The sequence below is a fragment of the Poeciliopsis prolifica genome, unplaced genomic scaffold (genome assembly GCF_027474105.1).
Source record: "Poeciliopsis prolifica strain line A6 unplaced genomic scaffold, Auburn_PproV2 SCAFFOLD006, whole genome shotgun sequence".
Lineage (NCBI taxonomy): Eukaryota > Metazoa > Chordata > Actinopteri > Cyprinodontiformes > Poeciliidae > Poeciliopsis > Poeciliopsis prolifica.
Genome location: NW_026562381.1, coordinates 6,936,264 through 6,960,206, shown reverse-complemented (window position 1 = coordinate 6,960,206; position 23,943 = coordinate 6,936,264). Strand labels below are relative to the sequence as shown.

General features: G+C 36.6%; 1 protein-coding gene across 1 annotated transcript in view; it reads left to right on the top strand.

The window, feature by feature from the left end:
* The first annotated feature begins 7,674 nt into the window (after positions 1 to 7,674).
* Positions 7,675 to 23,943, top strand: part of LOC129360421 (LIM domain-binding protein 2-like) — an 89,879-nt gene continuing 73,610 nt past the window's right edge. The window contains 1 exon segment of the mRNA XM_055030626.1: positions 7,675 to 7,923. Within this exon segment, the coding sequence (XP_054886601.1) occupies positions 7,792 to 7,923 (132 nt within the window). The 5' untranslated portion in view covers positions 7,675 to 7,791.

Below are 23,943 nucleotides of genomic sequence, written 5' to 3'. Positions count from 1 at the left end.
TTATTAATAGATTTTTCAAACTTTTTTTTTTTAATTACCCGACCGGATGCCTGAGGCGTTTGGATTACAACTTTTATCTCACTCGATTCAGACTGCTTTCCCTCCGTTCAGCCATTTTGGATTAAAAGTCAGACTTCATAAATGCTGTTCATTAATTCCCAGTGTGTGCAGTTAATGTGAGATTCGGTTGCATCGTTACAGTCGGTCTGCGTGTCTGTTTATTTTTAGATTCTTCTGGCCACTTTTTCAGCCCAGGCCTGATCTGTCACGGTGGAGAGCATGGAGAAAATCTTAATCACTGTGCCACAAAAAGATTTTCACTCCACTTCACTGTGTCCGGTATGGACAATTTTCATATTAGGTACACACACTGTCACAGGCCATCACAAGATTGACATGTCTAGCAAAGATTACATATGTGGAATGTGTTACAAAGTCATGTTTATTGGATATGGTGTTGGAACTATGCAAGATAATTTGTGTTGCATGAAAACTAAATATGCTGCAAAAAGAAATAATTACCTAATTGTTCAAAATTACATGTTTTCTATTTATGGTTGCAGGGATTTATTACCACATTTTTATTTGAGGATATAAGTAAGAAAATCATATTTAACTAGGGTAATAGAAATTTGGTAATGCTAAAATGGATTTACACATCCTCCCAGATTTAAAATCCACAATTTCAAATATAAAGTATACTGTATTATATAAATCTATATATGTTATCTATTAAAAAGCACTTCATTTGTCTCTAATTAAAGAAATAAATATTAGCATTACAGGTTTAAGTAAAAAATATGTCACAGTAACAAAAGGAACCTTTCTGATTGTTCTTGTTAGATGACTAATGGGTACAGCAATAGGTAAATAGATTATTTGTTTTCAGTTTTAATTTTTGTTTTGTTTTTTCTCATGAAGTCATCATATTGGCAGCATTAGCAACAGTTCATGCATCAACTGTTGCTAATGTAACAGTTGATGCAAGACTTGCAGCTCTGCTCTGTCATGTCTAGATCAACAAAAGTAACACCATCTCTTGCCGTGTTTCTTTTAATATAATAATAAAAAAAACAATACAACTTTATATTTAAAATATTTAGTCTAGATCCCATTTCCTGTTTTTATCCATGTCCTAAATCCTCATTCTGCCTGTATCATTTGACTCCTGATTCAGCTCATGGTTTAAATAATGCCTCATCAGTTCTTCTTGATTCCTGGTTAACATCAGATTTGCTACCTGTATTGTATATATAGTGTGAACAGTTAGAAATTACTGTGTTGTTAAATAAAGTCATTTCAGTTAATTTCCTTTTTGGTATTAGTAATTAAAAACTCTTCACATATTGGCAAGCAAATAAACTGTACAACTTAATGGCTCATGTAATTGTAAAATAATCTAAATTGAGGAATATTTTTGTCCCAAGATTATTGTAACAGCTACATTAGAAATATACAGCAGAACCAGAAATTGATGTACTTGTTACACCAAAAATATATATTTTTCCCATCTTTCTCTTGTTCTCTTTCTTTTTTTTTTTTTTTTTTTTTGCTCTGGTATTTTCTTTCTCTCTTCCTTTATTTCAAAGACAAAATTCTTCAGCACAGTAGAGCACTGAAAGAAAGATAAAGAAGAAATGGAGACCATCACATCAGGAGTTTTATGCTGAAGTTTCAAACAATGTTAAAACTTATGTTTTATTGATGCCATTAAAAATCACCAGCACAGTATTTCTCATAGGAGTATTTTATTTTCCGTCACTTTACTTCTTGAATAACGACATATCAGGGCATAATTATTAAAGCACTGTCACTATTTATTGACAGTGGAAGACTACTTTTAAAAAGCAGAAAAGTACGAAATATTTCTGTCTAGCCACTGAATTAAACACCAAAAATCTGACATGATTCAAACACACATTTGGAATGTTGATGTCGAGTGACACTGCAGGATGTGTTCTCTCGCTGCTGCAGTCAGAGAAGCAAATGTTCCCTCATCTTCCTTTAATCACAAATTATAGTGCATAACTAGCCAGGTACAAAGACTCCATCATTAACAGCAGTGACCAGAGGCAACACAATCAATACAGTATTAAGAACTCATTTCTCACATAAACCCAGTTTGTGTATGCAGGCTCGTTAGCCGGGTGGCTCAGCATCTGTGTGTTACCATCAGGTCTTCAGAGATTTACTCCTCATAACTCAAAGCAGAAGGGGGTCAGGATTTTTTTTAAAAATGAGGTTTTCATGCCATAAAAAGTCAATAAATGTAACGTATGTTTACATTTGTTATTGGAATTCCAGTTAATATCTTAATGTATTGGAAAAATATAATAAATAAATCATACTTGTACTTTTATTTTTGACAGCGTGAACAAAAACAAATGCTTTTGTTTTTCTGCAGAAAAAATGTGTCCTCTTCCTCCTCCATGTTGCATCAGCAGGTTTGTGCAAAGATCACAATGCTCTAGCTAAACACCAGCTCCACTGGCTGCTTTGTATTTGCGTTGCATTTTAGTGTTTAGTCACAAAGCACAACCTCTCATGTGCTTTCAGATTTAGAATGTACAGTTAGTTGAAGCCTGCAACTTCACCTCTAGATGTCACTAAACTCTGCTCTGTCTGCAAGAAATGCTAGTTTTTATCAACACAGCTTCTAAATGTACATTTTCAAAAGTTGACATTAATTCTCATTTTAAAATGTGTGATATTGCTTCACTGTCTCATATTACAGAAACAAATATTATTATCATTAACTATAATTTCTATAATATTAAGCTGGACAAAAGGAGCATCTGAAAAGTTAAAGTTATACTTTGGAAATTATAATGACTTTTTCCAACCTTTAAATACTATTTTACAACATGTAAAATATCTTAATTTGAAAACACAAAATATGTGTATAGTTTCGACCCCATAACACTGAATTAAGAATTCACTATGCATTATGCAACCAAACAAAATGTATCTGAGTTGGTCTGAGACCTGAAACATCAGAAACATATGAAGATAATTACGTCAACTTTCTGTCACCTGAAGAACATTTCCAGAATTAAAGGAATAATGTCCAGATGTTGAAAAACTCATCCATCGTTTATCTTTAGTTGAACTGATTATTGCAACAGTGTCTTCCCAGGTTTGCCTTAAAAGTTAATCAGACAACTGCAGCTGTTTCAAAATGCTGCTGCTCACATTCTCACTAAAACTGGGAACATAAAGCACATCACCCCAATTCTAAAAATAAAAAGTCCTTAAACTCTGTGGCTTTGAGAATAGAATTTAAAATACTATTCATTATTTTATAAATCACAGTACATTAAAGATCTGCTGTTGTCGTATCAATCTTTCTGGGTCTGGTCTGCATCCCCAGAATCAGAACCAAACAGTAGGATTCCATTTTTATGTTCCTCTAATCTGGAATAAACTTTGAAAACTTTAAAACTACTGAAACACTGAGTTCTTTTAAATCATGACTAAAACTCCACCAGTTTATAGCTGCCTTTGATTAACATCAACTGAATCATCCTGAAGTGTTGCCTGGTTTTCAACCTGTCAACATTTTTTCTTACTCTGACACTTCAATGGAATGTTTTGTTTGTTTGTTTGTTGTTTTATTTTCCTTCTAATCATACAGAGCACTCTGAATTACCTTGCTGAAAATGCACTTTACAAATAAAATTACCTTACCTTAAGGAAAACATAGAAAGGGCTTTTCCAGGATTAAGAGGAATTGCTCTATTCTGAGCTTCTCACCCTCTGTATGCCGGAGAGCCCAGACACCCTGCAGAGGAAACTCATCTCCTATCCTCCATCTCCTTCATTCGGTCACAACCCAGAGCTTGTGACCACAAATGAGGGTAAAACGTACATCAACTTGTAAATCTAGAGCTTCACCTTTCAGCTCAGCCCTCTTTGCATCAAGACAGGCCAGTACCATCACATCACTGCAGACGCCGCGCCAGTCCGCCTATAGATCTCTCACTCCACCTATTCCTTCAGTCGTGAACAAGACCCTTGAGAAGATCCCAAGCATGGTCTTACCAGAATGCCCCAGATCACAACACATTTGAAATTATATCTGCATTTTCAGTTACTCCATAATGTAGTTATGATCTTTGGAATTCCTGTCGACCTGAGGGATTTCTGCACTTCTGCCATCAGTTTCAATCACTGCTGAGGGAACTGTGCACCACTGGTCAGATGGTCAGTCTGAAGTCACTTTCATTTTCAAGTTCAAGTTAATTTTTCAAAATGATACAATACACATTACTGAATAATATATGAGATTATAGCCAAGTGGCTAATTTCCATTTCTAGTCTCACTGACAGATTGATATTAAAGCACAATAATAAAAACAGAGATAAAAAACTAAATAACACAATACATAAAAAATGCATAAAACAAGCTTAAACTGTTTTAGGTCTTTGCATTTACTCAATGTTGACATTATTGGATTTACATTTTTTTGTATGAAATTAGAAGTGACAGCTCCCTCATCTTACTCTAAATTGTTTCAAAGTGTGAGGATCACAATAGAAAACACCCAAAGTAGTTTTCCCAGAATTGAATTTCCTGGAATTGAACAGTCACTCCTGGAACTCGATGAGTCTCACTATGACTACCCCAACCACACACAGACACACATTGCTCTTTCATATTGCTGTCTAAAGCTTTTCTTCTAGCTGCTGATCACTCTTCCTCCTTCTGCTCATTGATGTATACAGTAAGATGTTTTCTGATGCATGTTGCAGACGGGCTGCAGTTTGAAAAACCCACAACTTCTTTTTGGTCTCTTGGATCGATTTGGAGCTGTTCATCCCTCCTCACTGAGCTCTGATTTCTACTTCAGCAGTTTACAATGTGTTGGGGACCGGAGCGCAGATAAAATGTCTTCTGCATGAGAAGAGTGGATTGATGGTTGCTGCATGGTGAGAAAGTAGTGAGTGTACATTGATCATTATTGGTTTTAGTGAGAGTTTGGGTGGGGCACAACAGCAATAACATGTTATGGATTGGCTGCAACTGATGCCCATATGAGTCTTCTGTGCTCATCTAAGTCATACTTGGTCACTACGACAATAAGTCTTGTGAATGCTCTTAAAAAGGAACTCTCACACTCAATCACATATAAAGGACCGCCCACTTTGCACCAGAATACCTTCTCTGCAAAAACCATCCAGCACTGGTCAGTTTTGCCTTTGCAACACAGTCTTAATTCTGTCTGAAATGGACGATACAAGCTGACTTTAGCATGACAAAAGATCAGGAATATGGAGAAGAAGAAGAACACCAGGGAGGAGATTCACTGATGTTCAGAGTTAGTGTAATAAAGCTAGAAACAAAGGATAGGATGAGATGGAGGCAGATGTGCAGACCTCTGAAAGAAGTGGTTGGAAGATTATTTTACAGACAGCTTTGTGTTTCTCTCCTCCACCACTGAGATGTTTCATTTGACCATGGTATCAAATTGGGAAGTTGATGCCACAAGAACACAAAGGGATTCCTCTGAAAATTACTCAACAAAGGTTGTATTTGTGTCAGACTGCCTGCGCAGTAAAAAAGGACATCAACATGTCAGGAGACAATAAATCTTCAGAAAGATTTTTTACTGCTTTGACTTGTTTTTCTGTCAACCCACACATTGTTCTTTTTGAGCTTCATCCAGAGCTTTATCTTACCTCACATCGTGGGAGTCTTTTTTCTTTTATCTGACAAATATAATTCACTTAATATTACACCACTGACCTATGACACTTGTTAGAGGGGGGTGACAGCAAAATTAATTCAGTCCTTAATATTTATTTAGTAGAAGGAGAAAAAATGGCTAACTGAGCCAGTTTGGACACATGGATGGTTAGATGAATCTTCAAAAGTGCAATTCTTTTAAGGTCTCCAGTGGTCAGTATCAAAAGTGGTGAAAAGCAGGAACAGTAACAAGTGGACAAGGTTAAGTCTCCTTGATGCACAGAGGTAGGAAGCGTGGTCCAATCTAACAAAAGTGACTTTATCTCAAAGTTCTGAAAAAGAGAATGTTTCTGGCTGATGGTTCTGATAGAAAGATTCAGAGAGTATTGTAGTTTGCTGCATATGTACTAAAGTATGCCTGATTGGTGAATGAATGGTTTTAGTCACTTAGTGTGTTGTTATGCTTCATGCAGCATAAATCAGTGTCCTTTTCCACTGAGAGAAAAGGGCAGAATGGCTACCCTGCTGCTGAAGTTAAAGTATTAAAATTGTAAGATGTGCATTCAGAGTTTTTTAATTTAGCAAAATAAGCATATTAAAATTTAAAAGACACAGATAAAAATGATATACGTCATAAAACCACACATGTTTTTAGGAGAAAAACATCAAAGATGTCTGGAAAAAGTCATTTATATAGGAGCTCCAGAGAAAAATGAAGAACTGGCAGCTAGTGTTCATCAAACTGTGATAAAGTGACAACAGCAGCTCGCTAATGAAGGAAGCGCTACTTACACCAAAACCCTTTATTCTGTTTTACATAAAGTGATTGCACATATTAAATGCATTTATAAGATAGGTTTCTATGTTTGCACAAATTAATTTTGATACTAGATAAGTTTTCAAGTCTATTTTTGAATAAATGCAATAAGTGCAACTTTATTTTTTTTATTTCTTTTTAGGAAGACACAGTATCTGCTTGATTTTTTTCTCTACTTGGAAACCCCAATCTAAAGAACATACATTCTAGTTTTTGTCATATAGGTCTTGTCATATTCTGCTCATTTCTATGTTCATTATTGCTGAAAGGGAGTCTTCTAAATCTGTGCTTTGTGTTTAGATTCCTAGTTCAGTTGCATTCAGTTGCCTTTGATCCTTGTTAGTCTGTTCACCTTTATTTATAGCTTATTTAACTCTTAATTCAGTTCCTTTGTGTTAATTAGTCTCTTTCCCTCAGTTTCCCAGCCTGCATTGTGCCACAGCTATTCCTCCTCTCCCCTGATTAGTTCATCTGATTCCTTTGTCATTTTCCACCACTGTTCACTATATATGAGTGAATTTCATTGTTCATTGTTGGATTCTTCAATTACTCTGCATGACCCATGATTCCCCTCTAAGTTTCCTTCTCCATTCATTATTAGAAAAACTCTTCAGTTCTGCAAGAGTCTCTGAACTTGGATTCTTTACTAAACACACAACAAAATCCTCTCTTATTTTTGCATTTCTGAAATTAAACTTCTTTTAGAGAAATGTTTTTTCTAAAGAGGTTTGTTGTTATTTTGTCATTTCAAAAGAAAATAGGGGCACCATATTGGTCCCAACCCAGGGTAGCATCCTCCTACATCCGGCCGTGGCTTCATGTCTGTTTATGCTCCTTTACATGTGATTTGTTGAAAAATATCAATAGGAATTAAATGTGAGCTCATCCTTGTTTTTTACTCTCAATCCAACATGTGAAATTTGAACAAAAACAAACATGAAAACACACAAAGAAAGAGACCCGTGCAACACTACACACTGAACTTCGCAAGAGTGCAAAACTGAGAGTAGGTCTTGAGGGAACAGGAAACTGCCCCCCCCCCCCCCCCCCCCGCCCCCCACCCCACCCAACTCCGCTGCTTCCCCCACCTCCTCCCGCTCGCTTTCCTCCCTCCCTCCTCCGGCACCACGCTATAGCAGGGAACTAGGCAGGCCAACTTGCAGAGTGCAGCTCAGCCTCGATAGCGGCTGCTTCCAACTGGGGCTTGTCGGAGAGCATCGCACCCCCATGTGCACTGCTGTGCCCGCTGGATGTTGAAATCGCGCCGTGCGCCTCGCCAGGAGCCACCATGTCCAACCCAACCCACGACCCGTTCTACTCCTCTCCGTTCGGACCTTTCTACAGAAGACACTCGCCCTACATGGTCCAGCCCGAGTATCGGATCTATGAGATGAACAAGCGGCTGCAGACGCGCACAGAGGTGAGTCCCCGGGACGTGGCCGTCACAAGAAAACGGGACACTGGACGAGGCAGAGTTGGGAATGTCCACGACGCGGAAGGGAGGGAGGGAAGAGTCGGGTTTGGAGAAAGATAAGCCTTGACGGTCCGTCATTCAGGAGACACGGCTGCCAAAGTGCCAAACATTCCTGAGGTGAAAGTAAACAGCAGCGTGTGAAGTCCACGCTGCAAACACGCTGCAAACACGCAGCGCTTATTTTAATCTTGGGACGAATAGGTAAGATTTTTAGTGACAAAGTAAAGGATGAGTACAGGAGTGGCTCACATGTGGCTATTTAAAGTGCTAAACTGCGTTGCACAAATGTCACCTGTGATCCACCTTAAGCGGGAAAGTCCAGTGAAATCAGGATTTGACAGTTTTAATGGGAGACACGTTTCAAAAGGGAGTGCGCTTTCAGGAAACTGAAGAGTGGGGTTTAAAATAAAGAAGTCGAAAAAAAAACTATCCGACTAGGCTGCAGTGACTGAGGCAAAGTAGCTGTATAACCTCATGTAACCCATTTAATTTGCATACATTTACATATTGCCTGGCTTTAAAATATTTCCATAAACCCTCGGAAAAGAGTTTCAAAGTTCATGGAAGAGTTTCTGCTAAAGCGCAAATCCACCGTTCAATGCATTTACGCCAAACTTCCTCAATGAAAGTGGTCCTGATTGCAAATTTATGATTGCACATGGGGACGAATTAATTTCGTGTCAGTCTCCTGATGCTCCAATTCGTTGGGCGCTAAGCGTGTGTGGCGTACAGTGTCAACCAGCCTGAACCTTTGCTGATCCCACTGTGAGCTGCATGGAGAGCATCTGTCTCTGGCAGCTGTTCTGTGATCACACATGTGTGAATCTGCAGATAAAAAGTTCATCTGGCATGTCAAGTTTAAAAGAGATGGACGTCTTAAGCAAAAAACAGTAAAAATCTTGAATTAGTTTTAAATTATCCCTGTTCTCCATGTTTCAAGATTTCACCATAAAAATATTAAAATGTATGTCTATCTCCAAACTTATGCTTGTACAAAAATGTGGACATTTGTAAATATAGAAATTCTAAGATGCCAAAAGCAGCATATTCTTCTCATGTGGTGGAAAATAAAGCAGAAATATACCTAAAATGCTCCGTCACTGAATATTTATTTCACTTACCATGCTTTCAATTTTGATTATCAATTAAATATTTGTGAATTTGGATGACTTTCAGTCCCAGGCGAACACCTCATACAGATCTTGACATTTTCCTGAAGCTTAAGACAAGTGGGGACATTGTGGAGATGTTAAAGAAAGAGAATAACAAGAAATATTTGTGTTGATGGCATATTAATATTGCCATTCAGAAATTACAAGTCATTATCAGGTTTTTACAATGCAATGTAGCTCTTTTATGAACTAAATAATCAGCATACAGTTTCAGCTTTTAACATGTTGTATTCAAATTAAAATTTTACATATTTGATACTTTAAATCAGTTTTTTTATGAAATGCTTGAAACTGAATTGTCCTTCCTGCAGTTATTTTTGTCTAAATTCAGGCTCCAGTTGAGTTACTGCAGTCTCTTACGGAATGATGCTGACTTTCCAGAGGAAGAACTTGCAACTTTAAGCAGACCGACCAAGGCAATGTTGCTGAGATGCAGCAGCAGCAGCCTCAGTCTGATGCATTATTCATGCAGAGCCCCAATGGACCTCAACTCCTGTAGCACACATACCCAGAAACCAAGTGCAATCACCACGCACACAATCTCAGACGCATGGACACGTAGGCACACGTTTCCAGACGTTTGCGCAGGTCTAGGTGCACAACCATTTAAACCAATACCTTAACCTCCAAAATTCTGTATTATTTTTTTATATATTTCATTTTTTTTTTGTTGCTGTTGGTTTGAATAGTATTTTCAGTCTCTCTTTGTCCTTTCTTTTTCCTTCTTTCTTTCTTTCTTTCTTTCTTTCTTTCTTTCTTTCTTTCTTTCTTTCTTTCTTTCTTTCTTTCTTTCTTTCTTTCTTTCTTTCTTTCTTTCTTTCTTTCTTTCTTTCTTTCTTTCTTTCTTTCTTTCTTTCTTTCTTTCTTTCTTCTTTCTTTCTTCTTTCTTTCTTTCTTTTCTTCTTTCTTTCTTTCTTTCTTTCCTTCTTTCTTCCTTCCTTTCTTCGTTTCTTTTCTTTCTTCAGTAGTCAGGATATGCATCATATGCTTTGTGCATATTGTTTGACTACTGAAAATGATGTACTATAGGAGAAAAAAAAGCCTTGAGTTTTGTTTGAATCCAGATGTGCCATATAGCGGGGTTCAGGCTTTTAACATAATTATATCATAATTATCCTCATGAAAGCAAAACCCAAACCACAATTTTATCTAAAACTGCTTCATTTAGTGAAGAAAAAAATTATTAACTTTGTAGAGATGCTATATTTGTGTCCTGAATCTTAACTGAGACATTGAGGGGATACATGTCATACTTTCCACATGAAGCTGCAGCCGTTTATGTGGTCAGCTGCTGGACCGGACCGTGCATGAGAAGCCAGTGTGCCGCTTCTCATTACTGAACTTTAAAAGACAGCTCATATTAATAAACTACAACAGTTGAAGTATGAGGGTCAAACAAACAAGTGGGATATTTGAAGAGAAAATGTCTCTAAGTTTATAGACAGCAGTGCTGGAATTAAATTGCTGTTCTGTTATTCTTTGACGTTATTAAACTATCAGATAAAAATGTATTGATCATTTCCTTTGCTTATTATTCTTCTGGCACATGAATATAAGAATTATCCGCTACATGAGCTGAATTCATTTTTGTTTTATTTAAAAACAATTTATACTATTTTGACTTCTGGGATCTTTGTTTTTTGTGTGTGTGAATAAGTTGCAATAACACTTAAATAACTGAAATGTAAGCAGATTTATGTGGCATGAACTAAGCAAATCACTGCTGCAGACCATTATGAAAATCTCCAGCATTTAACTAGATTTAAAAACTGGGACGATTCCTCATAGATGTCATATGTCATTTAGGAAGGAGATCATTTTAGACCTTCTTTCTTTAAGCTTTGCAAAAAGTATTACTACCCTGAAACCTCTTCACATTTCATCATAAGCTATCACAAATTTCAGTGAGTTTTATCTGGATTTTATGTAATAGATTGTCACAACTTAATAACTGTATGATGAAAAGGACAAATTATTTATTAGATAAAGTATAAATATAAATAAATAAATATGTATAAATGTAAAAAGCTTGGTTTCTATCCATCCCCATTTACAACAAAACCCCTTAAATAAAATCAGCAATTTTATTTAAGGCAATAATTTGCCTTGAGATGTCATTTAATATTTGGTGTATAATAATCTCAATCAAAATCCAGCTGATCTGTAACAGACTCAGAAATTTGTTGGAGAATATGGGTGAACAGGGAGAAAGTTGTCGAAGTTTAAAGTTGAGAACGGTAATTAGAAATTTAATTTGCAGTTTGAAACAAGTCAAAAAGAGAACAAAGAAAAACATTGGTGAGAAGTAAAGATACCAGAGTTTAACCTTTTGGGCTCCATGCAAAACTCTATTTCTGATGGAAAACTATTACTTTTTATTATTTGGAACACAAACCCCCCAAAGGTGACACTTTCAGGTGGCTACATGATGCTTTGGGGATGTTTTCCTTCAGCAGGCACTAGAAATTTGTTTAGAGTTGATAAATAGAACTAAAAACAGGACAATCAAGAAAAGAAAACCTGGAAAACTCATAGGACCTGACCAGATGTTCATCTTCATGCAGAAGCGCTTCACAAAGCATACAATCAGATAGAAAGGTTGACACAGTCCCCATTTAATTCTGATGGAGAATCTTTCCCAACACTTGAAATTTTATTTCAGTGCTGCTCTCTATTTAATCTTGAGATACAGTGCAAAATTTTCTTTAGTTTCTGTATGTTCAAATAGAGGTAGAGGCAGTATTTATAAAGACTTGGGGAAAGATGGTTCTGCAAAATACCCACTCAAGGGAATTGCATACATGTGTATGCCTCACTTTTCAGTGAAAGTTGTAAAACAAAAAATACATTGAAGTTTGTGACTGTATTGGGTTTAAAGTGTGGGAATACGTATAAGAGGCACTATAGGTGTGCATACTATAACATTTTTCAGAAGAAAGTAGGTTTACTAAGTGAAAATAGTGTTTAAATTTAGTACTCAGTGAGATCATTTATTTGTGGTGGTTGCTATATTGTAATGGTCCAGTCAAAAAACTCTTAATCTTACAAACAGATGCTGAATGTATTGAAAGAAGTGGAAGTATTGGCTGCAAGAAAAAGCTCAAACTGCACTTGGCAACCTGCTGAGGCCAAAATGACTCAAGACTTTTGCTGTTGATATTAGTCGTTTTTTAATCGGTTCTCTTCTTACTATGCTGCAGTTTGGCACCGCCTTCTGGAAAAGTGCTCAAAGAGTTGAGTGATGTTAATCCTTCTTTTTGAAATTCTCTCACTTGTCATGTTCATTGGTGGGTCTATGAATTATTATGTTACTGATGCAGGCAAACAATAGTGGGAGCAGACTCACCTGTAGCAAACTATCAAAATAGATGATTGTAGTCCTGAATAATGACAGTTATTGAAGTGAAGTCAACAATATGCACGCATTTGCTTGTTTGACATGAGAAATGCAGTGGAGCTTCTTTATTTGTTCTGACATTTACATTTGACTGTACACATATTCACATCAGTGAGGATTGTTTCTTAATCTTACAACAAAATGTGTCTTTATTTAACTTGATATGCACGTGGGTGGAGAGATATAAAATGTAGAGCAGAGCCAGTGCTAATGATTGCACATATAATCTAGCCTTCTCTTGCTTACTTTAACAGTCAGTTTTATGATAACTGGTCAACAGTACTTCTGGTTTTCTGTTTCTGATTGTCTGCTTAGAAACTACAGCCAAAATTCTTGGAGTTTGTTCAAAAAATAAAATAATAATGGATTATAAGGGTAGTTATTTTTATTGCAATTCCCTTCATTCTGTGCTTGTTAGTGCTGCTGCTTTGGATGAATATGGGCTCTGATTCGAACATTGACTGAAGCATTTCTTCGTGGAGTTTGCATGTTCTCCCCTGTGCATGTGTGGGTTTTATTTGAGGCTTCTTTCCACATTCTAGAAAGACACACTGTTGGTTAATTGTTGTTTCTAAATTGACCTTATGGGTGAGGCTGTTTGTCTCCATGTTGGTTCTCTAAATGGACCTGCAGCCGTTGCCTCGCCTCTGTCCCCACGATAGTAGGGACAAGCTGCAGTGACCCTGCAATGCTCAACACTGTATTTCGGACATTAAATGAAATGCATTACAAAACACACAGGTAACTATTCATGCATGTATTTATCAACTAAAGCCAAGGAGCTCAAATCTATGGTTTAAAGGTGTTGCTAACAATCAGGTCAGTTTTGTTTCCATAGAAGACAAACAAAACTTCATACAATTTAAAATTCTGACTCAATCATATCTGAAAAATCTAATCAAATCTAAGAGATAGATTAATAGTTTCATTAAGAAGGAAAATTTGAACTTGAACTTGAAGTCCTGTGAGTCTTTGCAATAAACCCATAATGGTTTGAAGGCTACTGTTGAGTCTTGTGCAACAGATATGCTGTTGAGTCTTTTATATAGCAAACCTTTATACTGAATTGCACTAATGATAATAAAAACACAAGGGATTTTTGTGGGGTGTCTTCTAGAATTTCTGATCCCTGCCATCTCTCTATAAACATTTTGGAAACCTCCAGAAAATTCTTAATTTTGAGAAAAGTAACAATCTTGTAAATCTTGCAGTTTAGCATTAATCCTCATGCTATTCTATGCATGCCATGTCTCAGTCAGTACTGATGAGTGTTCACTTGCCTCAACATGCAGATTGCTTGAAATGGCTCCAACTAATGGCAGGATGAACTTTTTTTTAATTTAAATTCTCTTAAATTAAGAGAATTTAAATTTCAGATGGCCAAGTGATCTTTAAATATTTTTAGCCCATCTAAAATGTATTTTATGAATCTCCAGCACAATTAACAAGGTGACAGAAAGCTTAAAGGTCAACAAAATATTTGAATTGATATCTTTAATCACCAGTCTGTTTTTTCAACTATATGTTTAGTTGATTTTATTTAATAGTAACTAATGTGAATTTATTTACATGATCTCACTGGGAGCTTCTTCTAGAGCATAAACATAAATCAGAATTAGGATCAGGAAAAAAGATTTGACTAATTATTCAGTCAAATTTTACACTGCCAGAAAAGAGCAGATTTATATTTAAATATTGTTGTCATCTGAATATTTTTATTATAACATTTCCACAGCCAGGTTTATGTTTAGATTAAGCTAACAAGAGGCAACATTTTTACTTTTCTTGAGTTTGTTGAAGAACCTGGAGACTTCAATTTGTAGCATCAGTTCTATCTTTATTTTAATCTTTTTTGGTTTTGTCAGGACAAACAAGAAGTAACCTAGATATTAAAATTATTCAATATTTCTGTTATCTGACAAAACAACTCTCTACCTCTGAAAGAGAATAATTTATCCTAGTAAATTAATGTGACATGCTCTGTTGGGTTTGTCAGTTGGACTCCTGCATTTCTGTGTGCTGAGGAAAGTTTCCTTGTTTTCTTGTATGTTTTGTTTTCAGTAACAATCTTTGCACCTACCCTGTAGTTTCATGGAAATATGGCCTAATAAAAGCCAACAGCGCAGCTGATCACATGTTTGTCCGGGATCAGAGCTCACCTTTGAACTGAAACCTCTGCTGCCACTAAAGCAGACCCTGGTCCTGTGATTACTGAGGGTCTGTTTCTATCCCAACCTTATTACCTGCTCCATTCATACTTATTACCTGGCTGGCTGTATTTCTGTGCCAAACCAACTGCTATCCCATTTTAGTGAACGTGAACCTGCGCTGACCTGGTAATCTAAACAGGCTGCGATGTGGGTTTGATGCCATGCATATGGTGTGACCACATTGTTTCAGTGCTGTCGCGCGGAGGGCACAGACCTCCAGCGTTTGGAGGGAGCTGCGCTGATTTGTGGGGGAATTCGACACTTAGGCATATGCAAATGTACAAAGGCGGATTAACATTCAGAGGAGGAGCTTGGTCGACCTCAGCTGGTGCAGGGCCATTAGCATAGAGGACATTAATATTCAGCAGCAGAGAGCGGAGACGCAGAATAACACTGTAAGTAAAACTACAACACAGAGGGAGAAACAGGAGGAAAACAAAAGCATTTTAATGGAGCCGCTGCAATAATACCCGGCAGGTTGCATTCAGAGGCTTCGCTGCTGCTGACAGTGGGTCTAATGGTCACACTCCTCCTCAGCAGATAGACATGCGATCAGTAACAATGATTGGCAGGCCTTTTATTGGATTCTTGTGTCTATTGCACATAGTTAGTCTCATTCTCATTATTTAAATGGGCCTGCAGACCTGACTCATTGGCTTCTCTGTGGAACTGGGGGAACTGGAGTGTTCATTATGGTAAAATCCCTTGTTCCTGTCAGGAGCAAAGTGGATCTGTTCCCATCAGCGCAAAGTGTCAGATTGACATGAATAGGCTTATGGTGTAGAGGTCAAGTTGGCAGTTTCCTGTTAGGTTCACATGGAGAGATTAAAGATGAGCCACCAAGAACACAGCCAGAGGTTTGTGTTTGAGAATCTGCCTTTCAAAGACATACTGTACATTGTGGCCTTAATGGAGGCTTTTACTGTCTGTAGGTCAAATGGAAACTGCCATGTATTGAGTCTGATATCACCGTTGTACTGGAAATAAATCACAAGATGTAGCACCCACCCAAGAACATCTGGTTCTTGTCTTCAGCTGGGAAGTTCACAATCAGCGTCCAGTCAAAAAACTGCAGTAGCTCTGATATTACTGGCTACAGCTCCAGTATGCAATGATGTAAACCTGGCACCTGGGAAGACATGCTTACATCATACAGAAATTTGCTTTTAAAACACAAATCTAGAGGCAAAAGCAAGTCAGTCTCAAAGAAGGAGACCGGATTGAGCCACGATACAAGACTTCATGATCTCTGGCAGTTTGAATTCCTGTTTTTTCTTAGGAATGAACCATCTTGTGATTTTTTTCGGATGATTAATTTTTTATTTTAATTTAATTTAATTAATATTCAAACGTTCCTTAGTAGTGTTGATGATCTTTGTTCAGCTGGATCAGTGCTGATTTTAATCATTCAGTGATCCATTTAATGATTATTTTAACTGTATAAGAAATATGTCACGTTACTCTGCACTGATTTTCCCTTCTACACATTAAATAGCGAAACAAAGAAAAAGCGACACAGACTCTATATTTCAAAAATGTTGTGTTTACTTCGCTTCACTGAATCAACAGCATTATTTTTATTTATTCCTCTATCAGCTGAATCTCTAATATGCTCCATTTTTATGATTCAAGGCTTATTGACAAAGAGCAGCCGTCTGCCTTTGTGGGCTTGTGAAACGTCGCTCAGTGCTCTCACATTAAAAACAAAGACATTTTGCATTTTCATAATTTGGCCAGTCACTGAAAGGACTGAATCACATTAATCCTGCGTCTCTTCGTTAAGTCCCCAGCAACATCCGCCTCGCTAAATTAAAGAATAATAGTGCTAAAAGGTGAGCAGGCAGACTGATCATTTTGAAGGGACAAAGTAACCTTATCCACAGAAAGCTGGTGTCAGAGCTGAATACCTCATGCCTGTTTATTGCTTTTTTTCTTAGAAAGCTGTTTTTTTTTTGGGTGTGAAATCTCTGAATAGAGACAGAAATACATAAAATTCAATTTACTGTCTTACAATAAGTTTTCCATCTTGTCTTATTCTTCTATTAAACACTAGAAAAGAATTTAAGCACTCATGATCAGTCACTGACATCCAAAAATGTAATTAATCTATTAATTTTACAAAAATGTAACCAACAACTAAGACATACACAGCTTGTTGCTACTACTTAACTTTCTATTTGATGTTAAAGCTCTTCCTTTATATTATATAAAAGTACTGCTTAGAGATGAATATAGGCAATTGAAACAATATGTGCCCTGATATATGAAATGGATATTAAAGATTTGGACTAAGAATGAATTATGTAAAAAAGTGTTCAAGAGTTAAAAGTGAAACCTGATTTCTTTCTTTTCTAAATTGCAGTGAATGTAACACCAATGTGACATGTGCCTCATAAATGTTGTTGCTTTCTTCATAAAAGTTGAACAGCCATGTTTGTAAATTACAATCTAAACAGACTTGCCATTAGTTAAATGTTTTTTTTATTAGTCCATCAACATATTTTTTTTACTTAGTCACAAATTGAAAGAAAAATGAGGGCATGTTCATAGATTAATTAGTTCAGGGATACTCAAACTTTCTTGACATGTCATGGTTATGACATATCATAACCATGTAAGTAAACGTAAGTTTATGTAAACCAATAAGTAAACGTAAACCAAACTAAGGCCTGCTTACTTTTGAGTAGAAGCACAGAAATCTAAAGTATAATTGACGCTAACGCTGACTTTACAACTGCTGCTATAGACTAAAGGTAAAGGTTTCTGACTTGTAGCAAGAGTTTTTGGGTTTTCTGAGGAAACAAACTTGCACTAGTCCATGAATGATTCCGGTACCTTGATTATTAAAATTCCTTGAGGCAAATTATCTGCTCGTAAGCTTAGTTAAATTATGTTCTACTATTTAGCCCACTGTATTCCAGTCAGGTGATTATTTGTGTTGCACATTTACTTCCACCTGCTAGTTCTTGACGATTGCTGAGTGCTAGCAGCATAACGTTCAATTTTCAAGGTCGGTTCGTGGCATCTGGGGGGATTTCATTGATTTATGATAATATCTGGGTTTTTACTGTTTTTCAAGGGACCAATAGGCATTTTTAAAATGACTGGCGTGATGTATGGATACAACAGCCTTTTTCCTTCCGGAGATGCTGCCTACTGGTGATGAAGAGCGATCGGCGCCAAATTTTATGGCGGTTCTATGGATACAGGTGGAGCGGAGACGGATGCAGATATAGATTTGCAGCCTGATTTTGACTCACCCTGATTTGATAGCTTTCAACACCAGAACCACAATGGGTCAAACTAAAAGAACATCTTACTTGGTCAGATCTGGTGGTTGACTTACTTACTAACTCTTCATCACCTTCATCTCTTATTTAGCAGAAAGGATTATTGACGTTTCTGCTCCAACAGCAGTTTTGTCTGCCTGGAGGTCACTCAGAGATTAGCAACTGTCAGTTCTGCTACAGGTCATTGAACGTCTTGGTGGATTCTCACTTTGAAATTGGATCTTGATGAAGAAAGTTACTAAATGACCCTGAGCACCAGTTCAGTGCACATAAGAAAAACAGAAAGATTTTTACACAAAAATAGCAAATTCTATGATGCAAGCAAGAACATTTATCACTACATTGATTAGACACCTCTCCTGATCCGACTGAACAAGAATTTCCAATCGGTCTACTGGTTCTGTCTTTGAGTCAGAAGCGAGCTCTGCTCTTCAGAAGCATCTGGAGGAGGAGTTGTCAGGAGTGCTTATTAGTCAGTCAGAGAGGTTTTATGGTAAAGCCAGTGATTCAACAGATAAAAAAAACAAAAAACAATTCGATTGATTGTTAAAAAAAATATAATAATAATAATAGACTACCTTTTAGGTATAGAGACATCTTACTCTCTCTATTTCATGACTGGAGCTTTTTTTAATATTCAAAGGAGACAACATATGATTAATTCTATTGAATCCAAAGAGATTTATATTTAAAGTTCAGCTCACAAACCAATATTTAAAATATCTCTTATATTTCAAACCTTTTTGAAATTCAAATTTTCTTAGAAAACAGAAATCTGACATTTTTTGACGCAACTCTTGCAGAATAACCTGCCAGTGTCAAAACTTTTTTTTTTTTTTTTTTTTTTTAGATTCTCAGAAGCTTCCTATAGGAATTAGAGGTTATTTTAACTCAATCTAAAAAGTCTAATAAGGACACTCTGAAGTGACCTTGGTAGGAGGAAAGTAGTTTTTGTAGTTGATCAAATCAAACGTATTTATGTACATCACATTGATGATTCTGTTGGCTCTCATTTAGGGCAGCTCAACAATTTAATTTGCTTTAAATATTTATATTGTCAAATGTGTAATGTAGTAGTATGTACTCTTAAATGCTTATTTTTGCTTTAGTGTCAAAAATAGTATACCCTTACCGAGTTTATGATTTCTGTCCTTATGTGAAAGTATATGCAAATGGTGCTTCTTAGCACGTTGTATGTATGATGTTGGAAAAGGATGTTTCCAGAAACTCGTGAAAATGTATAAAAAAGAAAAGCTCCGATGAAATCACAAGCGTCAGTCACATCCAGCAGGATGCTCGGACAATGGACCCACCTTTTTCCTGGCTCTTTCCCATGGTTCCTTCCAGGCAGCTCTGCCCCTCAGATAACAGAGAAGACAGACGTGCCTGCAGTCAGTCTATGTCCTGTTGTGTTCTTTGTTCAGCATGGTTGACAACTCTGTCCTGAAACTAAGAGGTCACAGGTTGAAATCTTGGATCTGAAACAGTTTGTGCTCATATTATTTGGCAAATATTTGAGTGACATAGTGAAAGCTTGAACTGTGGGGAATTAGTTATTCAAATTCTCCTACTTTTTTGGAATTATGACAAAAAAAACCCCAACCAAACAAATTTTTTTAATACCCCATATTTTAGGTTTTGGAAGAAATCTGGATATTCTTGTCATTTTATGTTGCTTTTAAAATTTACTTCCTAAATATAACATGTGGCAAACTTTTAATTATCTTTTATGGTGAACATTTCTTAAATTTATTTGAAATTAAACACATTGAAAAACAATTTGGATGCCTTATAATCCATTAAAAATTAAAAAGTGAAAAATCAAATTTGGCTTCTCAAACCTTAAAGAAAACCGGAAATCTTTGTTAGTCAATAAAATCTTCATCCATTATGTTCAGTAATAAATTATAAAATGGGCAAGTCCTCAGAAACACTAACAGCCATTTGAGGCCACACATCTTTGTCTTTGTTTAAATGATTATATCCAAATGCTAATGGTACTATTGCAAAACTAATGTTCTGGTCAATGTTACAGGTGTCATATTGCATAATATAAATAAAACAAAAACATTAAATCATGAGATAGACTTCTAATCCCGCTGAAAGGGTTTTGATAGTAAATATGTGTGTACACAAGAGAGAGGAACAAACGAACAAATAAAATTATTTGTATGCTCTTAATCTTGGTCTCCCTAATCAGCTTTGTTAACTAATCAAGGGTTTATCTTCATTTCCGTAAGCCGAACAATTAGCAATCCAGAAGGTGTATCCAAAGTGGTATGACACCGGGTTTTATTGTTGCATGCAGCTTGGCTCATAAAAAGCTGTGCAACTCCAGCTGCATATTTTTACCAGTGGAAGCAGCAGCAGTGGAGAGGGAAGTTTTACTCGAGGGAGGTTTCACCAGCAGTCAGGCTCTGCTTTGTGCTGCTTTCTGGCTGTTTCATCATTTTGCTGATCAGCTGTTTGAGTCTAATGGAGTTTTCCATGTAAATGAGCTGAGCTTCATAATCCTGACCAAGGATGGAGACAGACTATAGACTGTACATCTATTTCATTATTACTGATAGTGTTATGGGTACTGCACCCTTCTCGATTAAATCTTTGCTGAAAAGTTGCACCTGTGACTCAGTATCTGCATCAGTGATGTGTCATTGCGAGTGTTATACAGCAGCTGATCTTCAACTTTTCAACAGGGCTGGCTAATTGTGTATGTTGTGAAAGTTTCTGGATATTGTTTGATTTAAAAACTTTACCAGCAGGAGAATTGACCTTACAGAAATTAATGACCTTCTTATAGTCTAGAGCAAGCTGTGACTCCAGAATTATTTCCTATTTTATCTTTTTGAAACAAATTCATCTGGACACACTGGCACTGTAACTATGAGCTTTGAGTGATGTCAACAATTAGCCTGTAAGTAGTAGAACATCAGACTAATTTTTAATCCAGTGGAATTATGCTCACTATTGATCTTGTTTGATTCATGAGGTCAGATGAAGCTGAAACAATCTAACATTTGTGGAAACTCTTAACTGCTTTGGACAGTTTCACTGCAAGCATGATGCAAGAAATATGTTTGAGTCAAACGTACACATAGGATTTAGCTATTGCATTGCTAAAACTTATTCATAGTTTACAAAAATATGATGTATTCATTTCAAGCATAAAGAACATACATTGAATAAAAGATTATACTGTGAAAATTAATCATGCTAAAGTATTAAAAAATGAACTTGCATATTTAATGATTATTCACATTTTTGTAAACAAACAGAGCCTAAAAAACTTTGACAATAAATATGATCTCTTGCTTTCTCCTTTACAAGTCAGAAAACAACTGATACTTTCCACCCCACAACATATTCTCTTCTTAGCAAGTTTATTTAAATAAATAATAGTACAAATTGATTTTTGAGATCAAGCTCAGATGTACTTTCTGTTAGAATGCAAGACAAATAATTTTTAATCACTAATTTGTAAACACTTGTAAAGAAATTAAGTTATTTCCTTATCTTAAAGCTACTAGCATTTCCAAATCCCTCATATTTCTTGTCGGATGAAAGTAGTTATACACCAAATATTGTTTCCAGTGTTATTTTGGCAGGATGTGTCCTCTGACCAGAAAATATCTTAATTCTTACTTTCTCACCAGCTGATCTTTAACCAGGCTGGTTGAGTGTAAACTCAGACAGTATCATCAGTCTCTTCTTACATTTTGCTTTTTGAAATACATCCCTGTTCATTTGGTTTCTAATATCACTGTGTAAAGCTTCAGGTGAGCATCTACATCTTCAGTGTTACATTAAAAATGTCCTAATAGCATAATTTCTGAAGTAATCCTGTATGGCTGAATCTTCCTTCCCAGCAGCCTGAAACCTCATTGTTTAGTGCGCTAATTAGCTTAGAAAAGGGAAACACAATCCGGAGGACTGCAGTGGTCAGTGAGTCAAAGTCAGAATCTTTATCCTCACTCATCTTCATATTTCATATTGCGTATTACTCAAGGACCCTTTAAATAGGTACTTTTTTCAGTAGTTACAGGCATGACTGACAGAATCATCAGCCAATCAAAACTGACATACAATGACGGCGTTTCCCACAGGCCCAGCTGTGCATAAAGAACGTCCATTGCATTCCACATCACTGTAGTGAACTTGGTATTTAGAAAATGGTAACTGTGGGGTGCTGTGGTCGCGCAGGGGCAAAGCACAACCCACGTATGGAGGCCTTGGTCCTCATCCCGGTGGTCATTACCCTCCTTTTTGTTGAACTGCCTTCAAATAAAGACCAGCCAACAAAACCTTTAAAAAAAAAAGAACGTAGTTGTGTTTGCTTCAACTCCGGTTATCAAAATCGCATATTTTAAGATAAGAAATAACTAAAAATGAAAAATCCACACCAATAGTGTATTTACTAACATAGACCAGTAAGAACTTTGTTAGGCATTTTAAAAACTGTATCTATGAACGCTATGAGTGGCTAACAGCTAGCACTGACCACCACAACCTGTGGGTTTTATTCACAAATGATGGGTGAGTTTTACTTTTCCTACATTCTCATACAAATTTTACAGTTTCTTTTAATTGTTCAAATGTGCTATTTGAGCAGGTATGGATTGATGCTGAGCTGAACTGGGAAGCAGAAAAGTTTTGTTAAATTGCTGGCTGTTCAATTATATGCGCGGTTGCCTGTTTATTTTGTTAATATATACATTGATATATTGGTTGATATGCGCATTGTTCCCTTACTGGACGTATTTTTATTTATTGGCATGTTATTGGACGCCTGTTGCTCAGTGTGGTGCATAGTTATTGCATTGTCCTTCATAACGTGTATTGTTCAGGTATAGATGACGTCTATTAAAGGCTCTGACTGAAACCCTATGGCTCACCACTGTAATGATTAATAAGATCAAAAAACATCTGTGGTATGTATCTGTAGCTTTTGTTTAAAAATACTGTATCATTTCAACCCCCTAAAGGTGCTGGATAAGATTATACAATTATCTGATCTTAATTAAAGTAAACAAGACATTATTGATCTTTAAAATTTATTACGATTATGAAGCCAAAACTGTGTAATTTCTGCGTTTTTTTCCGTTAAACTTTTATTGATTTTTTTTTTTGCACATTTTACTGATATCTTGAGGAAAATATCCCCTGTCAGTAAGTCAGTGTCGCTCCTCAGTGTGTATCTGCAGCACAAGTGACTTTATTGCTGCTGTAGGAATCAATCCGGCTCCATTCTGGGTGAAAGCCAGCAGTCTTGAATGTTGTCTCCTGTCATTTTTCAAGCTTGTTCTGAATCGAGTTTCTCTCTTTAAAACGCCAAACAAACGACTTGTGTGTATGTGCTCTGACCTTTCCTGCGTTGTTGCTCTGTGGCACGTATGTGAAGCAGTTCTGTGACTCCAGTGCATGGAGTCTGATGCAGTGAAAGAGGGACAATGGGAGGGAAGAAGAAGCCCAACTAAATTGGCAGATATGAAATTAAACTTGGGGACTTCTTCAGTGACTTCATCCAGAGAGATAAAGTTCATTTCTGGGGAACGTGTGGAGGCTGTTCAAGGGCAATGACTTTCTCCCGCTGCATTCATTTCTCTTCATTTCCATAATGTGTGGCAGGTGGCTGTATGGTAGCCAAATGCAGCAGGATGTATAGTCTGCACTCTAGACCCATGGGAATAAACATGTTGATGTCTAACATTAGTGTGTCCTGGATCTTAGAAATGATCACAGCAATGGCTGTATGGAGGGAATTGCTTTACTTTGTCAGTTTAAGCACCACTAAAGATACATTGCCAATGAGGTAAAGGTTTATTCTCTCAGTGATCTCTGTCTCTTTGTATTTATTTAGCATCTCACTCAGCCGTACTGGGAAAACCAGAAAATAAAAC